The following is a 19,825-nucleotide window of genomic DNA, read 5'->3' as shown; positions in this document are numbered from 1 at the left end:
AAACACACACTTTTTTTATTTTAAACCCTGCAGTATCCCCTTGTTCTATTTGAATAATTGTACAGGTTCCACATGAACACAACTAAGAGTTCCAGATTCCCATTCTTCACAACCTTATCCAGAACTTGTTATAATCCTCACAGTTGAATGCCTTTACATAGTCAATTATAGAGGTAAACATCTTTCTGGTATTCTCTGCTTTCAGCCAAGATCCATCTGATATCAGCAATGATATCCCAATGATATCTGGATCCTTGCCCCAATCAGAAATCATTGTGATTATGAATAACCTCAGCTTGCTGTGATGGTAATCCCAACTTGCTTAGAATGCTAAGCATAACTCATCTGAGTAGATGGAACTATTTTTTTTACCGTGGAAATATCCTGTAATACTCCTGGAAAGCTTAGAACTGAAAATAGAAGCGGTAGGGTAAATCAAACTCCCTGTATTAATGTTCCTGCCCTAAAACTGGTAATAATCCATATATATTTCTTATTAAAAAAGTATCTGTAATATTTCAAAGAATCTGGCATCTTGAGTATCTGACAGATGAGCATTGTGATTCCAGTTTAAAATACAAAGTCAAAATATATAGTTAGGTAATTGGTAAAATATATCAGTAATTGATAAAGATTTGCAATTTTGAGAGGTCAACAGTGGTTGGAAACGGTGGCTGCAAAACAATCATCTAAAATCAAACCTGTTGCTACTGAGTCAATTCCGATTCATAACAACCCTACAGGACAGAACAGAACTTCTCCATAGCGTTTCCAAGGAGTGGCTGGTGGATTTGAACTGCCAACCTTTCGGTCAGCAGCCAAGCTCTTAACCACTATACCACCAGGGATCTAGGATGCTATAAAAACTACTGAAGGGGTGTCCCCATATTCTAATTCCATATCAGAGGTAGAACCTGTAATTTTTTTTTTTTTGCTCCCCAGACTGAGAACCACTGACTTGAAAGAATTTGACTGTCTGTGAAAAGTATTGAAATGTTTAAAAGAACACGAAATTCATTACGCTTGTAAGTTTAGTTTATTAGATTTTCTAAAACTAAGTATTCTAGGGAAATTCTGCTTGTTAGGTTATCCATCTGAAATGCTAAAAAAGGAAATAAAATATGTTAAATTTATAAATACACAAACCACTGACATAAAAGAATTTGACTGTGAAAAGTATTGAAATGTTTAAAAGAACACGGAATGCATTACGCTTATAAGTTTAGTTTATTAGATCTTCTAAAACTAAGTATTCTAGGGAAATTGTGCTTGTTAGGTTATCCATCTGAAGTGCTAAAAAAGGAAATAAAATATGTTAAATTTATAAATACAGTTAAATGTTTAAGGGAATTTAATTAAGCTGTAAATAGGACTGGCTGTTTAAAGGAATTTAGTTTGTTCAACTTGAGTCAAACATTAATCAAAGAAAAAGTTAAGGTCATTTCTCTCTATTTTGCTAGATTTATTTATAGAATAATAATCTCTAAGTTGAAACAAAAGGCTTAAAGACAGTTGGGTTTTTAAAATTGTTACTCTAAAATGAGAATTAATTTAAAAGGCAAAAAATAAAACATGCCACACCTTAACCTCCAGTGATCTCCCATACTCATCCCACCTAAGAATGATTCCTGTCTCTCTGAAATTCCCATCAGCCATATTTGATGCTGATGACTAGCAAGGCGTAAGTATTCTTTCCCTGCAGCCTCACTGCTTCATGACCCAAAGGACTACCAGGATGCTCTGCAAATAGTAAATAACCACAGTAAGGGTAACTCTTCATGTGTACAGTATTTCACATTTTTTCTTTCCAATCCCCTAACTGAGCATTACTGTTGCTTTTTCAACATGGAAAAAATATGGCCCAGAGAGTAACTTCCTCATCAAGGTCACATAGAGGCAGAAAGCAAATCCAGGCCTGGAGTCCAGCCCTGGGTTTTGAATGCCACCCCTGTCCTGATTACTTCTATCTCTGGTTTAGACCTCCCTCTGAACCCCAGACTCATATCCCATCTGCCTCCTGACATCTCCACTTGGATGCCTAACCTCTGCTCAAACTTACAGAACCAAACAGAACTTAAGATCGTCTACGATCTTGTTAGTGGCACTTCTGTCCATCCAGTTGCTGAGGTCAAACTTAGATGTCATCCTTGATTCCTCTTTTCTCGCACAACCTACACACATTTGTCACCTTGTTCTGCTAGTTATACCTCTCAAAATGCATCCCAAATTTAACTACTACTCTAATTTACACCCTAATCTAAATTACCATCTTTCCTCTACTGAGACACGACAGTATCTTCCCCTCTTCAGTCCACTCTCCAGAGGCACCAGAATGATGGTATTAAAATGCAAATTATATAATTTCACATTCTTGCTTAAAACTCTTCTACACCAGCTTCCGAATGCAATTGGAACAAAATAAAATACTCCTTACTATGGACTACAAGGCCAGATGTGAGGTGACCTGAGCCCACTCTCTACAGTTCACTGGGCTGCTTTCCCGCAAACACTTAAGGACTGCAGCTGCCTCAGGGTCTTTGCACCAGCTTTTCCCTAGGTTTGATAGCTCAAACGTCATCCTCGAGAAGCCTTCCCCATCACCCTGTCTAAAACAGCAGACCTCTCCTCCCTAATCCCATCAACTTCTCTGTTCTTCAAAGTACTACTTATTTGTCCTTCCTGTACCGCCCCATCCGCCCACACATGCACTAGAGCGAGGGCCCCATGAGTGAAGGGACTTATTCACCAGTGGGTCCCCAACGCATGGCCAAGAGGACGCGCTTAAAACACATTTGTTGAATGGATCTACTACTCCAAAGCCCATGCTCTTTTATTCCCAAGAAGGAATGAGTGAGTGGTCACAGGTCTCCCGCCTTCCAGGTCAGGAGACCCGGGAGGGAGGAGAACAAAAAAGCACAGGCCAGACCTAGATCCACGGCCCCTTCCCTTGAGGAATTCAGCCCCCAGGATCCGACTTTCACCACAAGCTCAATTTCTAGGCCTCGGAGACAGGGCGAGAAGACTAGCTAGCAGGGCTCGGACGCCAAAATTCGCTTGCCCCTCTACCAATCCCCCACCCCACGCCGTGAAGTAGTTCGCACCGCCCTGGGTACGCGAACTGAGAAGGACGAGATCCAGACCTCCGACGGGGAGGAAAGGAACTAAGACTCGCGCCCCTCAACGTCCCGCGGAAGAAGGTACCTGGCTCCGCTGGGCCGAGCGGCTCCGGGCTCCTCCTCCTGCGCCCTTGCGTCGCCGCACTGCTTGCTGGGATCCGCAGTCCTTCCTTGGTTAGTAAGTCCGCCTTTCCCAGAAACCTTTGGGAATCAAAACAGCGCCCTCGGGAGGGGGAAGCAGAGGAAGCGCAGGGACTTCTGGGAGTTGTAGTTTGAAATAAACCATCAGCAAAAAGATTGAGGAAAGAAATTCGGTAATAAATCTTAGCAAACTAAATTTCGGCTGCGCTAATTTAGAATTTATGGGACTTTTCTCTCTTGCAGGCTAGTAGTTGTCTCTGGATTACAACGACTAGCACTGAGAGTCAGAGGATTCAGAGGAACTACCAGTCCCATAAAGTGTTGCACGTAGAGGGCCTTTGAAGGCGAGATCGGTCGCGGCGCAGGCGTGGTGGCGCGAGTTCGGCAGTAGGAAACATGGCGGCTCGGACGTTTACTGCGAGGTTGTACTCCCTGTTGTTCCGCAGGACCTCCACTTTCGCCCTCACCATCGCCGTGGGCGCCGTTATCTTCGAGCGCGCCTTCGATCAAGGCGCGGACGCGGTCTACGAGCACATGAACGAGGGGGTGAGGGCCTGGGCCGTCCCTGACCTTGGGACCCACCTAAGGGGTGACAGTGGAGGTGGGGGTGGCGCGGCACTCAGTCAGCCTTTCTTAGGAATGGGGGTGAACCGTGGGCGTCTGCTCTTAAGACTGCTGCCTTCTCGGCCAGGTGTAAATCCTGACACGTAAAACGAGGTCAGTAGGTCCCACTTTGCATGGGTTGTAAGTACTGGAGTCTCCCACCCCACGTACCCACTTGTTCATTTGCAGAAGCAAAAACTAAAGCCTGATGAGAGCAAAGGGCTTACTAGGGTACACCACCAGCAAATTAGGGCTGGAACCCGGGTCCCTACCTCTGAGGATTTCAAGGGCAGATTTGAGCAGGCGATGAACATGGAAAAAGCATCTTAGATACTGTGGCTGGCTCTTTCAGATAGCACTTTCGGATTCCCAAGGCTTCCCACGCAGGCAGCTTTGTATTAATAATGGTTAAGAGTGGTGGCTGTGAAATCAGACCCCTGGGTGGGAATACCTGGCCTTGTCACCTAATATTTGTATTACTTTGAGCAACTTACTTAACATTTCTCAACTTTAGTTTTCTTATCGGTGAAATAGAGATAATACTAACTGCCTCAGGGAATTAAATTGTGAGGATTATATCAATGAGATATTGGCAAGGTGCCACAGTGCCTGGTAGGTGGTACAACTCAAAAATAACATTGGTTACATTCCTAGGGGAAGAGTGGAAACATGATTCAGGTAAATAACTACGCCTTTTGAAGTAATATGTGCTAGGTGCTGTGCATGCTTTATGTCATTAAACCACACAACAGCTGCACAGACAAGTATGGTTGTTCTTTCTCTTCAGTTAGAGAAATTTTGGTTCATACTGGGAAAGGCCTTGCCCAGATAGCCCCATTCAGCCCCACAGCCCAGGCAGGCTCTTTCCACTAGTGCTGTATTGCTGGTGTCCAAGACAATTTTCTTCCTGTATGAAAGTGCTGCTACTCTTTCATCTCCTATAAGGGGATCTGTGGGTCACTCCCACTGGTCTGGAAAAGCATCTAAGTTGATTGTTATCACAGCCCACCCATTTCCCTGTGCTTTCAGGAGTGACAATCCAGTCAGTTCCTATCCCAAGGATCATAGGCCTAAAGAAGTAAAAACTGGCACAATATGAAATATGTGGAAACTATGCACGTAGGGGATTACGTGATACACTTAGGAAGGAGCCCTTGTGGCGCAGTGGTTAAGTGTTCAGCTGCTCACCAAAAGGTTGGTGGTTCTAACCCATTAGCCTGTCTGTGGGAGAAAAGACCTGGCAGTCTGCTCCAGATTACAGCCTAAGAAACCCCATGGGGCAGTTCTACCGCGTTACATAGGGTCACTGTGAATCGGAATGGACTCAACGGCAGCAGAACAGCAACATGCACTTAGAAGGTTCCTGGATGGCGCAAACAGTTTCGTGCTAACCAAAAAGTTGGCAGTTCAGATCCACCCAGCAGCATCACAGAAGAAAGGCCTGGCGATCTGCTTCCATAAAGATTACACCCAAGAAAACCCTGTGAAGCGCAGTTCTACTCTGACACATGGGGTCACCATGAGTTGGAATCAACTCGACAGCAACAGGCTTGGTTGTTGTTTTTCATTATGCAGTTAGGACCTCTTGAATAACACATGGAAGTCCAAGAACTGAGATATTTTCCAGACTGTATTCCTTTATACTACCAGTTGCCGTCAAATCTATTCCAGCTCACGCAATGTTGTGTGCTTTTGGTCAGTTCCTTCAGTTTCCTATAAAAGTAAAATCATCCCTTCCCAACCAAAAAAAAAAAAAAAAAACCTGTTGCCATCGAGTTGATTCCGACTCATAGTGACCCTAAAGGACACAGTAGGACTGCCCCATAGGGTTTCCAAGGAGCACCTGATGGATTTGAACTGTTGACCTTTTGGTTAGCAGCCGTAGCTCTTAACCACTATACCACCAGGGTTTCCCATCCCTTCTCAGTTACTTTATATAGTGATTAAGAGCATGAAAGCATTTTATAAATGTTAGGAGCTGTGTATCAACCCTGGTGTTGCTTCCGTTTTACCTACCACAACTAAATGTTTTGAATTCTAGGCTGTCTGACTCCACAGCCCAGGCAGGCTCGTCCCACTGATGCTGTACTGCTGGTGGCCAGGGCAGTTTGTTCTTCCATATGAGAGCGCTGCCTCTCTTTTACGTTTCTCTCAAGTTTGTTTTAGAGACCAGGGCGATGGGGTTAGTCTTTGAAGGTGAGTGGCAAAGCTAAAGGTCTGTGGCTCTTGTCTTTAAAATGCAGAAGCTGTGGAAACACATCAAGCATAAGTACGAGCAAAAAGAATAGTTCCTCAGAAGCCCTCCGCCAGGCGAGAAGGACCCAGCCTGCCCAGTGGCGTTTGCCCAAAGAAAGGCCTCAGCTTGAAGGTGGTGCTCAAGTTACTCGCCAAGGACCACCTTTACCTGCTGGCAAGAAATGGCTTCACCTAACGGACTCGTAACTTCTGCTGGGGGTGAAGTATGTTTAGTCAGCCAGCGGCAAATAAACGTAAATTGTCCTTGATGTCTGCTTCTGAATCAGATGCTTTGTTAACTCACCTGACCTTCACTTGAGGGTTGAGGCCACTATTTTGGGTTTCTGGTTAGCTCCCCAGAATGCCGGTTTTCAAAACATGAGCCAGAGTTGGAGATGTTACCTTCAGCTTTGGCTTCTGAACCTATAATTCCATCCTTAAATTACACAGAGGAGAGCTAACTGGCTTGGCCATGGGGGAGGTTCTGTAACCTTATTGTTAGGTGCCTTCGAGTTGTTCCGACTCATAGCGACTCTGTGCACAACAGAACGAAACGCTGCCCGGTCCTACGCTGTCCTTAAAATTGTCACTATGCTTGAGCCCATTGTTGCAGCCACTGTGTCAGTCTATCTCGTTGAGGGTCTTCCTTTTTTTCACTCACCCTCTACTTTTCCAAACATGATGTCCTTCTCCAGGGACTGATCCCTCCTGACAACATGTCCAAAGTATGTGAGACGTAGTCTCACCATCCTTGTTTCTGAGGAGCATTCTGGCTGTACTTCTTCCGAGACAGATTCGTTCATTCTTTTGGCAGTCTGTGGTATATTCAGTGTTCTTCGCTAACACCACAATTCAGAGGCGTCAGTTCTTTGGTCTTCCTTATTCATTGTTCAGCTGTCACATATATATGAGGTAATTGAAAACACCATCCTTGGGTCAGGCGCACCTTAGTCTTCAAGGTGACATCTTTACTTCTTGACACTTTAAAGAAGTCTTCTGCAGCCGATTTGCCCAAAGGAATGCATCTTTTGATTTCTTAACTGCTGTTTCCGTGGGTGTTGATTATGGATTCAAGTAAAATGAAATCCTGGACAACCTCAATCTTTTCTCCGTTTATCATGATGTTGCTTATTGGTCCAGTTGTGATGGTTTTTATTTATCTTTTTATGTCGAGGTGTAATCCATACTGAAGGCTATGGTCTTTGGTCTTCAACAGTAAGTGCTTCAAGTCCTTGTCACTTTCAGCAAGGACAGTTGTGTCATCTGCATAATGCAGGTTGTTAATGAGTCTTCCTCCCATCCTGATGCCCCCATTCTTCATATAGTCCAGCTTCTCAGGATTTGCTCAGCATACAGACTAAATAGGTATGGTGAAAGGATACAACCCTGATGCACACCTTTCCTGACTTTAAACCATGTAGTGTCCCCTTGTTCTGTTCGAACAACTGCCTCTTGATCTATGTAAAGATTCCTAATGAGCACAATGAAGTGTTCTGGAATTCCCATTCTCCGCAATGTTATCCATAATTTGTCATGATCCACACAAGTCAAATGCTCTAGTGTAGTCAGTAATGCACAGGTAAACATCCTTCTGGTGTTTTCTGTTTCAGCCAGGATCCATCTGACATCAGCAATGATATCCCTGGTTCCACATCCTCTCCTGAATCCAGCTTGAATTTCTGGCAGTTCTCTGTTGATACACTGCTGCAGCTGCTTTTAAATGATCTTCAGCAAAATTTTGCTGGCGTATGACATTGTTCCATAATTTCTGCAGTTGGATCACCTTTCTTGGGAATAGGCATAAATATGGATCTCATCCAGTCGGCTGGCCAGGTAGTTGTCTTCCAAAGTTCTTGGCACAGATGAGTGAGCACTTCAGCGCTGCATCCGCTTGTTGAAGCATTTCAGTTCGTGTTCTGTCAACTCCTGAAGCCTTGTTTTTTGCCAGTGCCTCAGTGCAGCTTGGACTTCGTCCTTCACTGCTGTCGGTTCCTGATCATATGTTGTTACCTCCTTGGCCTGTGTATCTTGGGCCATGCCCCACCCTGTGTTCTAGTCTGCACTCTGCCTTTAACTTGTTGAGTGTCTTTGGGTAATGTGCACTACTTCTCTGGGCCACAGCCCATCTTAAAGTTAGACTGGAACTCAAACCTTCTAGAACTGTTCTCTGATGAGTTCAGTTTGTCATGGTACTTATTTGGTGGGTTTGAGATCTCACTAAACCTGTTCTAGCTGTGTGGATCAAGAGCGAAGCGCTTGACCTTGCTGAGCTTCAGTTCTCTGATCTGTAAAATGGGGATAGTAGAAGTACTTCCTGTGTGTGGTTTTTGTGAGTATTAAATGAGATGACACATGGAAAGAGGCTTAAGGACCCAGAGATCCAGATTATACCAGAAGCAGGGGCAGATTATTCAATAGACAAGGTAAGCATGGTGCATACCTTGCTTACCAGATCATCTGTGGTGAACAATTTCACATTTTTTCACCACATCAAAGATTCTGCTTCTAGGTAAGACGGGCATCTGTCTCTCTCCCAACCCCACAGCACCTTCCTACAGAATCAAAGCCTCTTTTTAAATTTACAATCCCTGACAGGCAGTGACCTAGTAAGCAAGGTAAGCACGACCTTACTAATCTGCAGTGAAAAATTTCTACAGATGATCTAGTAAGCAAGGTAAGCACTGTGCTTACCTTGCTTATTGGATAATCTGCCCCTGACCATAAGGCTGTTAATAGAAGTAATGTGAAAGAGAAGGGTTTAAAGAACATGGTCTGATCATTCAACACATTTCATTGGCCACTGTGTTTGCAGCACTGTGCTAGGTGCTGGGCACACGGTGATAAATGGAGCATACGCATACGAGGCTTGAACTCCCTTAGGCAGAGGCTGTAAATTGCATCCTGTATGATTACAGACTGGGCCAAAGGCTCTGGGGAAACAGTGCAAGGGGAAGGAGTAAGCAGGAGAGATGGTGGCCAGGGGAGGCCTTGGAGGAAGTAATGTTCAAGCTGAGACCTAAGGGTATAAAGGTGAGCACCAGTGTTGGGGGATGGAGGTAGAGCAGAGGGTGTAGCAGGTTTGAAGGCCCCAAAGTGGGGAAAGCACTTGTATCTGAGGGAGTAAAAGGCCCCTGCAGCTAAGGTCGGTTGAGGGTAGAGAGTAAATGGGTCAGATCTTTCAGACCCTAGTGAACCACAGTGAATAATCTGGATTTTGCCAAAACTATACTGAGAAACTACTGTAACGTTTTCAACGAAGCAACAAGTTGTTTTATAAAAATATCAGTCCTCAGTGTAAAGGACTAATGGACCACAGGAACCACAGCTTTCACTAGCCTGAGCCCAGAAGAACTAGATCATGTCTAACAACCACCACCGACCACTCTGACAGGGATCACAATAGAGGGTCTGGGACAGAGCAGGGAGAAAAATGTAGAACAAAATTCAAATTCCCAAAACAAGACCAAACTTGCTGGTCTGACAGACTGGAGGAACCCCTGAGACTATAGACCCCAGACAGCCTGCCAATTCAGAACTGAAGCTTTTCCCAAAGTCCACCTTTCAGCCAAAGATTAGAGAGGCCTATAAAACAAAAACACACATGAGGAACGTACTTCTTAATTCAAGTATATGAGACCAAATGGACAACACCTGCCCAAAAGCAAAGACAAGAAAGCAGTAAGGGACAGGAAAACTGGATGAATGGACACGGGGAACCCACAGCAGAAAGGGGGAGAATGCTGACACATTGTGGGGATTACAACCAATGTCACAAAATGATGTGTGTATAAATTTTTGAATGAGAAACTAATGTGCACTGTAAACTTTGATCTAAAGCACACACAAAACAAACAGTCTTGCAGCTGTGGGGTGATTAAATTTGAAAGGGAGACAGGAGCGGAAGCATAAACAAGCTAAGGTGATTCCGTTTTCCCAGTTAAAGATGGTGGCTGTTAGAGACCTTGAAAACAGTGCGACCTGGCTGGAAATGGTGAAGGAGGGCCCTGGGAAGTGCTGAGCCTGTGTAAAGCAGTCCTGCTTTGTAGCTGAGAAAACTGCGGGCCTTGGAAGGTAAATGACTCACCTGCCTGCAGTCCGTTCACCTGGAGCCTGGTCTTTGGCATGATCCAGCCAGAGCTAGACAGGGGAAGATTCAGGTCAGGACACCCACACGGTTTTTCTACCTAAAGCATATCTTTATGAAGATGAAGTTGAGGCCCGGATAAATTATGGTCTGTCAAAGGTAGTGGAGGCCTGGTGGTACGGTGGTTAAGAACTGGGCTGCTAACCAAAAGGTTGGCAGTTCTACTCTGTCCTATAGGGTCACTATGAGTCAGAATCGACTCGACAGCAGCGGGTTTGGTTGTGTGGTTTTGGTGGTACACCTGAGTGGCAAGAGCAAGAGTTGAACCAAAGTAGAATGATTCCAGCATCAAGTAGAGGATAGTCCTGGGGGTTGAAGATTGCAACTTACATTACGCTTTCCCCAGTGATTTAAAGGCAATGTTCTGGTAAATAATAATGATAATAAAATAGGCAACAGTCTCTGAGTTGAGTTCTGGCAGAGGCATTCTGTTATGGTGCCTGATGACAAGGTCCGGGCAACAGGATCGGAACATACTATTATTGTGGAACATTCTTATTTGATCGCTTGCCTTGGGTGGGGCACATTCCCAGACTCCGCCCAGCCAGCAAAGATATCCATGAGCCAGTCTTCAGTTAAGATGCACCATAATTTGTCATACGCATTTCTGGGCGGTTGCCTTTTTTTTTAAATAAGAGTTAAACATTGAAATAATAATATCCTTGCTTTACCTATTGTACTATATTGAAAAGTGTACCCCAAAATTCATGTCTACCCAGAACCTCAGAATGTGACCTTGTTTGGAAATAGGACCTGTGTAGACGTAATTAGTTAAGATTAGGTCGTACTGGATTAGGGTGGGCCCTAGAGCCAATGATTGGTACTCTTGGCACCTGGCCAGGTGAAGACGGAGAGATCGGAGTTAGGCTGCCACAAACCAGGAATACCAACATTGCCAGTAACCACCAGACACAAGGAAAGATGCGAGGAAGGATTCTTCTCTAGAGCTTTCAGAAGGAGTGTGGTCCTGCTGACATCGTCATTTTGAACTTCTAGCCTCCAGAACTGTGAAAGAATAAATTTGTTGTTTTCAGCCACTCAGTTTCTGGTAATTTGTTACAGTGCCCTGAGAAACCAATACACCTATCAAATTGGCCAAGGTAAAACGTGATGTCACCTAACCTTATCAAGTACATGAACAAATGTCATTCATATTCTGCTGACGGGAGTGTGTGAAGTGGTACCCTTTTTCCTGAGGATATTTTGTGCATGTGCATGAAGAACCTTAATGTGGCATATATTTGACCCCAAAAAAACCCTCTTCTGGCAAATTTCCCTAAAAAAAAAAAAAAGGAAGGACATGTCCACAGGAGATGTTCATCACGGTGTTGTTTATAATAAGGTGAAAAATGGAAACAAGTGAAGTGTCCAAAATTAAACTTAATAGTTGAGGTGGAATACTATGCAGTCATTTAAAACCATGTTTTAACTGGGAGAAAATACCCAACAGGTATGGCAAAGTGTCAGCCTCACTAATATGAAGCAGTCTTTCAAATCAATAAGAAAAAGATGGATAATTTAATAGAAGCTAGGGAAAATGACATGAATCAGTGATTAAGATAAGAAATATAAATGGCTACAAACCTGAAAAAATGCCCAGTTTCACTAATAAAGACATACGAATTAAAACACAATATGTTTTGCCCATCAAATCACCAAAAATGAAAAAGATGAGCAACACTAGGTTTCGATCAAGGAGCAGGCATGGCCCATGTGTGTAGGAACAATGGTTTTGGCCAGCACTTTGGCAATATCTACTTTAAATATTCGTTCCTTTTGACCCTGAAATTCTACCTCTAGAAAATTATCCCCAGAATCACATGAGTGGGGCGCACGCATGCGTACACATGCACACAAAGAATCATTGGAATATTGTTTGGAACTGGGAGAAAAGAAGGAAAAAAAAGTCCATCCTTAGGGAAGTAGCTAGCTAGATGAGTAGGTTCATACAATAAAAATCTATGTAGACATTAAAAAGACTGAGGTGATTAAGCGTGTTGAGTTGCTTCCAACTCAGGGCGACTTGTGTGCAGAATAGAACTAACTCCATTGGGTTTTCAAGGTGACCTTTCAGAAGTAGATGCCAGCCCTGTCTTCCGAGGTGCCTCTGGGCAGGTTGGAACAGCCAAACTTTTGGTCAGTAGTCGAGAGCTTAACTGTTTGTGCCACCCAGGGAATCCTAGTGATAAAGATAGATTATGTAAAAAAAAAAAAAAAAAAAAATCAACTGCAAAATGATATATTTAGTTGTTAGTTTGATCCATGTAGGTAAGTATATGCACACAGATAGGTACACGCACAAAATAACAAGTATGTGCACTAAACTGTTTGCATGGTTATCTTGGCGGGGGGGGTGGGATTTCAAAGGATGTTCACTTTGTTCAATAAATAATTTTTTTCTTACAACGAGCAAACTTTAATCATGTAATAAAAATATTTTATGAAAAAGGAAGCAGTTAATCCCACTTTGAACTGTGGCGTCTGGGGTCTTAAATGCTAACAAGCAGCCATCTAAGATGCATCAATTGGTCTCAACCCCCTGGATCAAAGGAGAATGAAGAACAACAAGGTCACACGATAACTATGAGCCCGAGACAAGAAGGGCCACATGAACTAGAGACTTACATCATCCTGAGACCAGAAGAACTAGATGGTGCCCGGCCACAGCTGATGACTACCCTGACAGGGAGCACAACAAAGAACTCCTGAGGGAGCAGGAGAACAGTGGGATGCAGACCCCAAATTCTCATAAAAAGCCCAGACTTAATAGTCTGACTGAGACTAGAAGAATTCCAGTGGTCATGGTCCCCAAACCTTCTGTTGGCCCAGGACAGGAACCATTCCAGAAGACAACGCATCAGACATGGAAGGGACTGGACAATGGATTGGAGAGAGATGCTGATGAAGAGTGAGCTACTTGTATCAGGTGGACACTTGAGACTGTCTGGAGGGGAGATGGGAGGGTAGAGAGGGTTAGAAACTGGCGAAACAGTCACGAAAGGAGAGACTGGAAGAAGGGAGCGGGCTGACTCATTAGGGGGAGAGTAAATGGGAGTATGTAGTAAGGTGTATATAAGCTTATATGTGACAGACTGACTTGATTTGTAAACTTTCACTTAAAGCACAATAAAAATTATTTTAAAAAAAGGAAAAAAAAGAGAAAGCAATTAAATAAAAATAGGTCAGAAGAATCCTCACGTGAGAATACAAAGTATACAGCTAAGTGAATAAAGGCCACAAAATTGTGTAGACTGTTTTTTTGTAACCATGTATAAGAAAAAGACCAAAATGCTCACACCAGACTGTTAAGAGTGATTAACTTTGGTATGTCGTTTTCTTTTCTGTTGTATTTTTTCCACCAATCTCCAAGTTTTCTGCACTGAGCATGTATTATTTTCATAATAGGGGAATAAATAAATAAAAACAGGGCTGCCCAGAAGAGAGAGTGAACACAGACTGCTGAGAAATGTGAGCGCCAACCTTGGCTCCAGACCCAGAAGCCAGCTGCCTGGCAGCACAGGGCTCCCCTTCCCAAGGTCTTGATGAGAATTTGCCCTTGGGTGGCATCGCCAAATGAGAGCTGGACTTCCCCCAGCTCCCTCAGTGGGCCTGCCATTCAGGTAGGGGAAGAGAGCATTAGCACCTTCTCAGATTGGCACTGAGAAAGTGATTATTACTAGAAAAGAGCTCTCTGTCTTAAGCTCAGCCTCAGGCATCTCCTGGAGTCTACAGCTGGGACAGTCTTTATAGTTAGAAAGCCTTAAGGACTCCCCCACCTGTTTCTCTAGCACAGGTGTCAGGCAAAGCTTGGATACCTCAAAAAGGAAGTTTTAGAAGGTCCCTGAAATCCTCTTCTGAGAAGTTGACATCTAGTATAGCACTCAGCAAGCAGGTCAGATCTCTTGGCTAAGTGTTTTTGCACCAATGCCCAATTCCCCTAGCTTCTCAATTGTGTTCACAAATATCTCTTCAAACTGGTAGAAACTGTTCTTTCCTTCATTTACCCAGTAAATCTTTATCAGCTGCCTACCTTGCCTGGCACTCTTCCAGACCCTGGACATATAGTGGAGAACAAGAAAGATCCTGCTCTCTTGGAGTTTATATTCCAGTAGGGGAGATCAATAATAAACAAGAAAATAGAATTTGCACTCACGTGAAGAGCTCTGAAGAAAATAAAACTCAATTATGTAGAGGAAGTGACTCAGGTTAGAAGAGCAATGTTAGATGAGATAGTCAGGCAAGACTTCTCCACAGAGACAACATTCAAGCTGAGACTTGAATAATACAGGAAGGCCAGTCAGTTGAGGAAGAAAAGTGAGAGCATCCCAAGAAATGAGAACAGCAAGTGCAAAGGCCCTTGGGTGGACATGAACTTGGAATGTTCATGGAACTGAAGGAAGTGGGGGTATTATCAAGAGCATCAGATACTGTGTTGTCTTGTAGGCCATGCTAAGGAATTTGGATTTCATTCCAAGAAAAAAAGAGAACTCCCTGGAGGGTTCTTGATTAATAAACCAAAAACCCAGTGGTGTCGAATCAATTCTGACTCACAGCGACCCCATAGGACAAAGTAGAACTGCCCCATAGAGTTTCGAAGGAGCTCCTGGCGGATTGGAACTGCCGATCCTTTGGTTAGCAGCTGTAGCACTTAACATTACACCACCTGGGTGTAATAGGTAACATTTATTAACCACTTACCGTGAGCGAGGCCTTGTACAAAGTACTTTGCAATTTTCATGTCATTTAATTTGAACGATAATTCATCACATTATATTATTATTATTATTATTTAATGAGTGAAGTGTAAAGGAGCCCTGGTGGTTCAGCGGTTAAAGTGCTTGGCTGCTAACCGAAAGGTCGATGGTTCAAACCCACCAGTTGCTCCACCTGAGAAAGATGTGGCAGTCTGCTTCTGTAAAGGTTTACAGCCTTGGAAACCCTGTGGGGCAGTTCTACTCTGTCCTATAGGATTGCTATGATTTGGAATCAACTTGATTGTAGTGGGTTTAGTGAAGTGTAAAGAGCACTCATTTTTTTTTTTAAGTTGTGCTTTAAGTGAAAGTTTACAAATCAAGTCAGTCTCTTATACACCTTGCTATATACTCGTAATTGCTCTCCCCCTAATGAGACAGCCTGCACCTTCCCTCCACTCTCTCTTTTCTGGCCATTCTGCCAGCTTCTAACCTCCTCTGCCCTCTCATCTCTTGATCCAAGAAGCTCATTCTTCAGCAGCATTTTTTTTCTATCCTATTGTCCAGTCCAATCCCTGTCTTAAGAGTTGGCTTTTGGAATGGCTCCTGTCTTGGCCTAACAGAAGGTCTGGGGACCGTGACCACTGGGGTCCTTCTAATCTCAGTCAGACCATTAAGTCTGGCCTTTTTACGAGAATTTGGGGTCTGCATCCCACTGTTCTCCTGCTCCCTAAGGGGTTCTCTGTTGTGTTCCCTGTCAGGGCAGTCATCGGTTGTAGCCAGGCACCATCTAGTTCTTCTGGTCTCAGGCTGATGTAGGCTCTGGTTTATGTGGCCCTGTCTGTCTCTTGGGCTTGTAATTACCTTGTGTCCTTGGTGTTCTTCATTCTCCTTTGGTCCAGGTGGGTTGAGACCTATTGATGCATCTTAGATGGCTGCTTGCTAGTGTTTAAGACCCCAAATGCTGAAGAGCACTGATTTTTATAATGAGGCAGTCCTGGGCTAGAATTTCAGCCCCACCATTCACAGTCTGTGTGACCTTGAGCAAGTTACATACCCTCTCTGAGTCAGTTTCCTCATCTGTAATATACCCTGGTGATATTGCACAATGGCAGCTATGATTCTTGGTATTTCTAAAGATGCCGTAACCTGGGAGGAGTGTCAAGGAGAGTAAACTCTGTACAGTAAACAGCCACCCAGCTTAACGAACCTGGCCAGGGGCTGCACTTGGTAGCCTCTGGCAATCCAGGGCCACCTGCCAAAGCTCAAACTTTTCACCTCTGGGTGGAGCCCAAGTTATCCTGGCAACTCAAAGAAAGAAAAAAGACCCAGCCCTCTGGGAACATTCTAGGTTTGAACACCCAGCATACCTTGCGCTGGTTCCAGGTAAACACAAGGATGTCCCTATTGCAGGCTGGGTTCTCAGGAAGCAGACTCAGCAAACTGAGCTGGAGGTTAGTGTGCGGGAGTTTATTAAGGAATGCCTTTGGGGTCAACACCATGCAAGGGAAGAGAAGGAAGCAGGACTGGGCAGAGTTCAAGCTGTGAGGCAGGCTCAACAAAGGAACCAGCTGACCCTCCAGGTGTTCTGAAGACAGGATGACCCTTCAGAGCAGTCCTGAACCAGGTGAAAGGTTCAGCCGTTCATAGTCCTTGTTGATCCTGAGAAGTCCCTGAGTGGTGCAATGGTTATGGCACTTGGCTGCTAACCAAAAGGTTGGAAGTTCGAGTTCACCCAGAGGCACCTCTGAAGAAAGGCCTAGCGATTTACTTCCAAAGAATCAGCCACTGAAAACTCTGTGGAGCACAGAGTAGTCTGACACACATAGGGTCACCATGAGTTGGAATCGACCAGATTGCTAGCAACTGGTCTCAAGTTAAACCCCTCACTGGATGCAGGTTCCTGCTAGGAAGGGGCGTGGCCTGGGCAGGGCAGCTCTCCTCTGCCTAGCCAATCCCTGCCAGCACCACTTCCAGCATCTGGATGGGAATCTGGGTGGCCCATCACAGGTTGACCACACTCCCCTCACCACTTCTACATCTTTCTCAGGCCCACTTATATCTGCATCTCCTCCTTAAGGCTCTGCAAGAACCGATTTGCAAAATGAAAATAACTAGATACACTTCTACCTATTCAACTCACAAAGACTTTCTTTTATCATAATAATACTGAATGTGAACCAAAACATGGTAAATGATCATTGTCAAATTCTGCTGATGGGAAAGCCCGTTTGACCACATCCGTCAAAAAACTTGAGCCAGCAACTCTACGTCTAAGAATTTATCCTAAGGAAATAATCATGGGAGTGGGTAAATACTTAACCATGAGGTTGTTTATTAGTTTAATAGCAAATAATTAGAAACAACCTCAATGTGCGACTGAAGGGAATTGGTTGAATAAATCATGGTACTATAGAATACTACTAAGCTATTAAAAATGATATGGGTGAGAAATGGAAAAATGTCCACAATGTCTTATTAACTAGAAAAAAAAAAGGGGTTATTCCTTTTTCCAAAAAATGCTGGAAGAATAAAAACTAAAATCCTAACAACAATTATTTCTGGGTTTTTCTTTCTTTTTGCTTATTTGTGTGAACTACACTGAGCTTGTTACTGCTTTTGGAATAAAGAAGAAAAAGTGGTGTAAGTTATTAAAAGAAATAGATTCCATCCGTGTGACTCAGCCAGCCCTTCCAATAACAAGGAACAAGGACTGTCCTACAAATGAGTTTGAAGTCGTCCGAGGAAAGGACAGAAATCAATGAATTTAAAATGTCTGTGCAAAGCGCAAAGTTGGAGGGAATACAAATTCCTTGGGCAAGATGGAGGTCACGGCAGCTGGTTGAGCTAACTCAAAGGACGAACACTCTGTCCTGGGGCAGGCAGCCGGTGCGTACAAGATCACACACACAAAAATAGCTGCCTTCTCTGGGCGGTCATCCAGGGCCAGGCCTGTGCTGGGTGCTGTAAATGCACCCTATGTCACTGGCTCCTCATTATGAGGTGACCACTGCTCTCCACCCCAGTTTACGGGTGGAAAATGAGGCTCAGAGAGGTTGAGTGGCTTGCTCAGGATAACACAGCTAGAGAGAGTGGAGCCGAGGTTCAAATGCAGACAAGAGCCTCCTGCACTCATCATCCACTGCTCCACATTGGATAAAAATCATTTCTCTTTTCATTGAGGCCTTGGCCTGATATGCTTGGATTTATATACAGACTGAATGCCAAGAGCAGACTTCAGCCGGCATCAAGGCCAACACAATGATGGAATGCAGGGGAAGTGTTGGCTGGGAGCTGCTCACCTGGCAGTCTGTGTTCACAGAGCCGCTGACCAGCTTCCTGCTGCACCTGGCTTATCCTCACTTTGAAACTCCTGCACAGAGTCTTCCTTGGCTGCTCTGGACCCTTCCTCTTCACTGAAGCCTCAGAATCCTGCCAGATCAACTCCTCTGCTCAAACACTTTCAGTGGCTACCCATTACCTACAAGATCAAGTTCAAATTTCTGAGTCTGACATTTAAGACCCAGGCTACCTCAAACCCCGCTTCTCTTCGCAAGCCCACCAAATACAGTTCCTTGCTGTGCAGCCTTTGCTTTCTCATCTGGTGCCCAGGCATGGGCTATGGAAACAACACATGCCTGCGTTTGAATCCCAGCTCCGCTACTCTCCTGCTGGGTGACCTTGGGCAGGTTGCTTCCCCTCTATGAGCCTCAGTTTCTTTGTCTGGAAAATGGGTTAATGATAATAATACCTCATAGGGTCGCTGGGAAGATACTTGAGCTAATGCTTGTTATCAGCTTAGCATAGGCCTATTCAGGATGGTTTCATTACGTTGCTACAGTGAGTAAGTCAAATGCGCTCCTTGTACAGTCTCCAGGGGCCAGTGCCTAATTAGCATATTCAATCCACCGCATGCAGGCTGAGACGACTTTACAGCTGAGTCAGCTAAGTGCCTTCCCTTGCCCCAGCAGCTTTAAAACCATGTTCCCGACATCCTTTCCATCCCTCTGGCCCAATCATGTTTTTATGTTCCCCTTTGTGTCCCCTGACAATCTCCTTTTCTGCATCTGTAGCACTGTTTTAAACCTCAGCAGCCTTGTGTCTTCTGCGGGCAACTCTTATCTTTTCCCCACACCTTCCACCATGTAACAGAGTTCTCTTCTGTTTCTTCCATCCCTGGTGTCTGAGCCTGCTCCTTTCTCCCTCCTGTATGGGCCTCCAACAGCAAGCAGCACTTTCTGCCCTGGGGCTGCCATTCCAGGTGATGCTGGATCCCCTCAGCTTGCTAAACTTTCGTAATGAAACACCTCCTTCATACCGGGCCCTCCAAGAGACATCCCTTTCCTCTGCTGGCAGACAGGGGAGAATGTGGCAAAGTGGAGATCAGGGAAATCAGTTCCCTGGGATTGCCCAGCTTCCTGATCTCTCATTTTCCCCTGCTTCTCTGTCAGTGGAATGACTTAAATCATAGGTTGTATCAACAGAAGTATGGTGTTTGAAATGAAGGAGATGATAGAGTTTTTTTCCATGCTGAACCAATCACATATGTATTGTGGCTTCTGCTTCACATGCCAAAGGAAGGCAGGAAAGCAAAGGGCTGAAAGCACGGACTTTAGAGCCTGGCAAACCTGAGTTTGGATACTGACTAGGCCACTCCTCAGCCAGGAGCAAGTGACTGAGCCTCTAAACAAGAATTATAATCATACCTACTTTGTTTCAAGGATTCAGTGAGGTCATTTCTACTCTGTGCTGTGCCCTGGCCTGGAGGCGTCAGATCCCCAAAAAGGCTGGGTGGGGCCCCTCTTCTGGGTTCCCAGGGCACCCATCGCACGCACACTTACCGGGCTGGCAGGTGACTGTTTTTTCCTCTGTCTGGCTCCTGTGGCCCCAGTGGG

At 44.6% G+C, this 19,825-nt stretch overlaps 2 protein-coding genes across 3 annotated transcripts in view; one reads left to right on the top strand and one right to left on the bottom strand.

Annotated features, from left to right (window-relative positions):
* ZMAT5 (zinc finger matrin-type 5) overlaps positions 1-3,280 on the bottom strand; it is a 28,706-nt gene extending 25,426 nt beyond the window's left edge. The window contains exon 1 of one of the 2 annotated variants that reach the window (XM_049866358.1): positions 3,202-3,280. The gene's annotated coding sequence lies outside the window, so the exon portion shown is untranslated. The remainder of the gene's footprint in view (positions 1-3,201) is intronic. The other variant, XM_049866357.1, reaches the window with a different exon arrangement.
* Positions 3,281-3,627: 347 nt separating this feature from the next.
* LOC126065955 (cytochrome b-c1 complex subunit 9) lies at positions 3,628-6,364 on the top strand. Its single transcript, XM_049866606.1, has 2 exons — positions 3,628-3,803; positions 6,104-6,364. Exons 1-2 carry the CDS (start codon positions 3,654-3,656, stop codon positions 6,146-6,148), a joined length of 195 nt encoding a protein of 64 aa, XP_049722563.1. The 5' UTR covers positions 3,628-3,653; the 3' UTR covers positions 6,149-6,364.
* Positions 6,365-19,825: the final 13,461 nt, after the last annotated feature.

The sequence above is a fragment of the Elephas maximus genome, chromosome 22 (assembly GCF_024166365.1).
Source record: "Elephas maximus indicus isolate mEleMax1 chromosome 22, mEleMax1 primary haplotype, whole genome shotgun sequence".
In the NCBI taxonomy this organism is placed as follows: Eukaryota; Metazoa; Chordata; class Mammalia; order Proboscidea; family Elephantidae; genus Elephas; species Elephas maximus.
Note: the sequence above shows the minus strand (reverse complement) of the source record. Positions and strands in the feature narration are given on the sequence as shown.

Excerpts from the sequence above, each read along its gene's own strand:
- LOC126065955 (XM_049866606.1), top strand. The coding sequence starts at position 3,654 with ATGGCGGCTCGGACGTTTACTGCGAGGTTGTACTCCCTGTTGTTCCGC. Across the intron at positions 3,804-6,103 it reads ACGAGCACATGAACGAGGGG|AAGCTGTGGAAACACATCAA; the intron begins GTGAGGGCCTGG and ends TTTAAAATGCAG.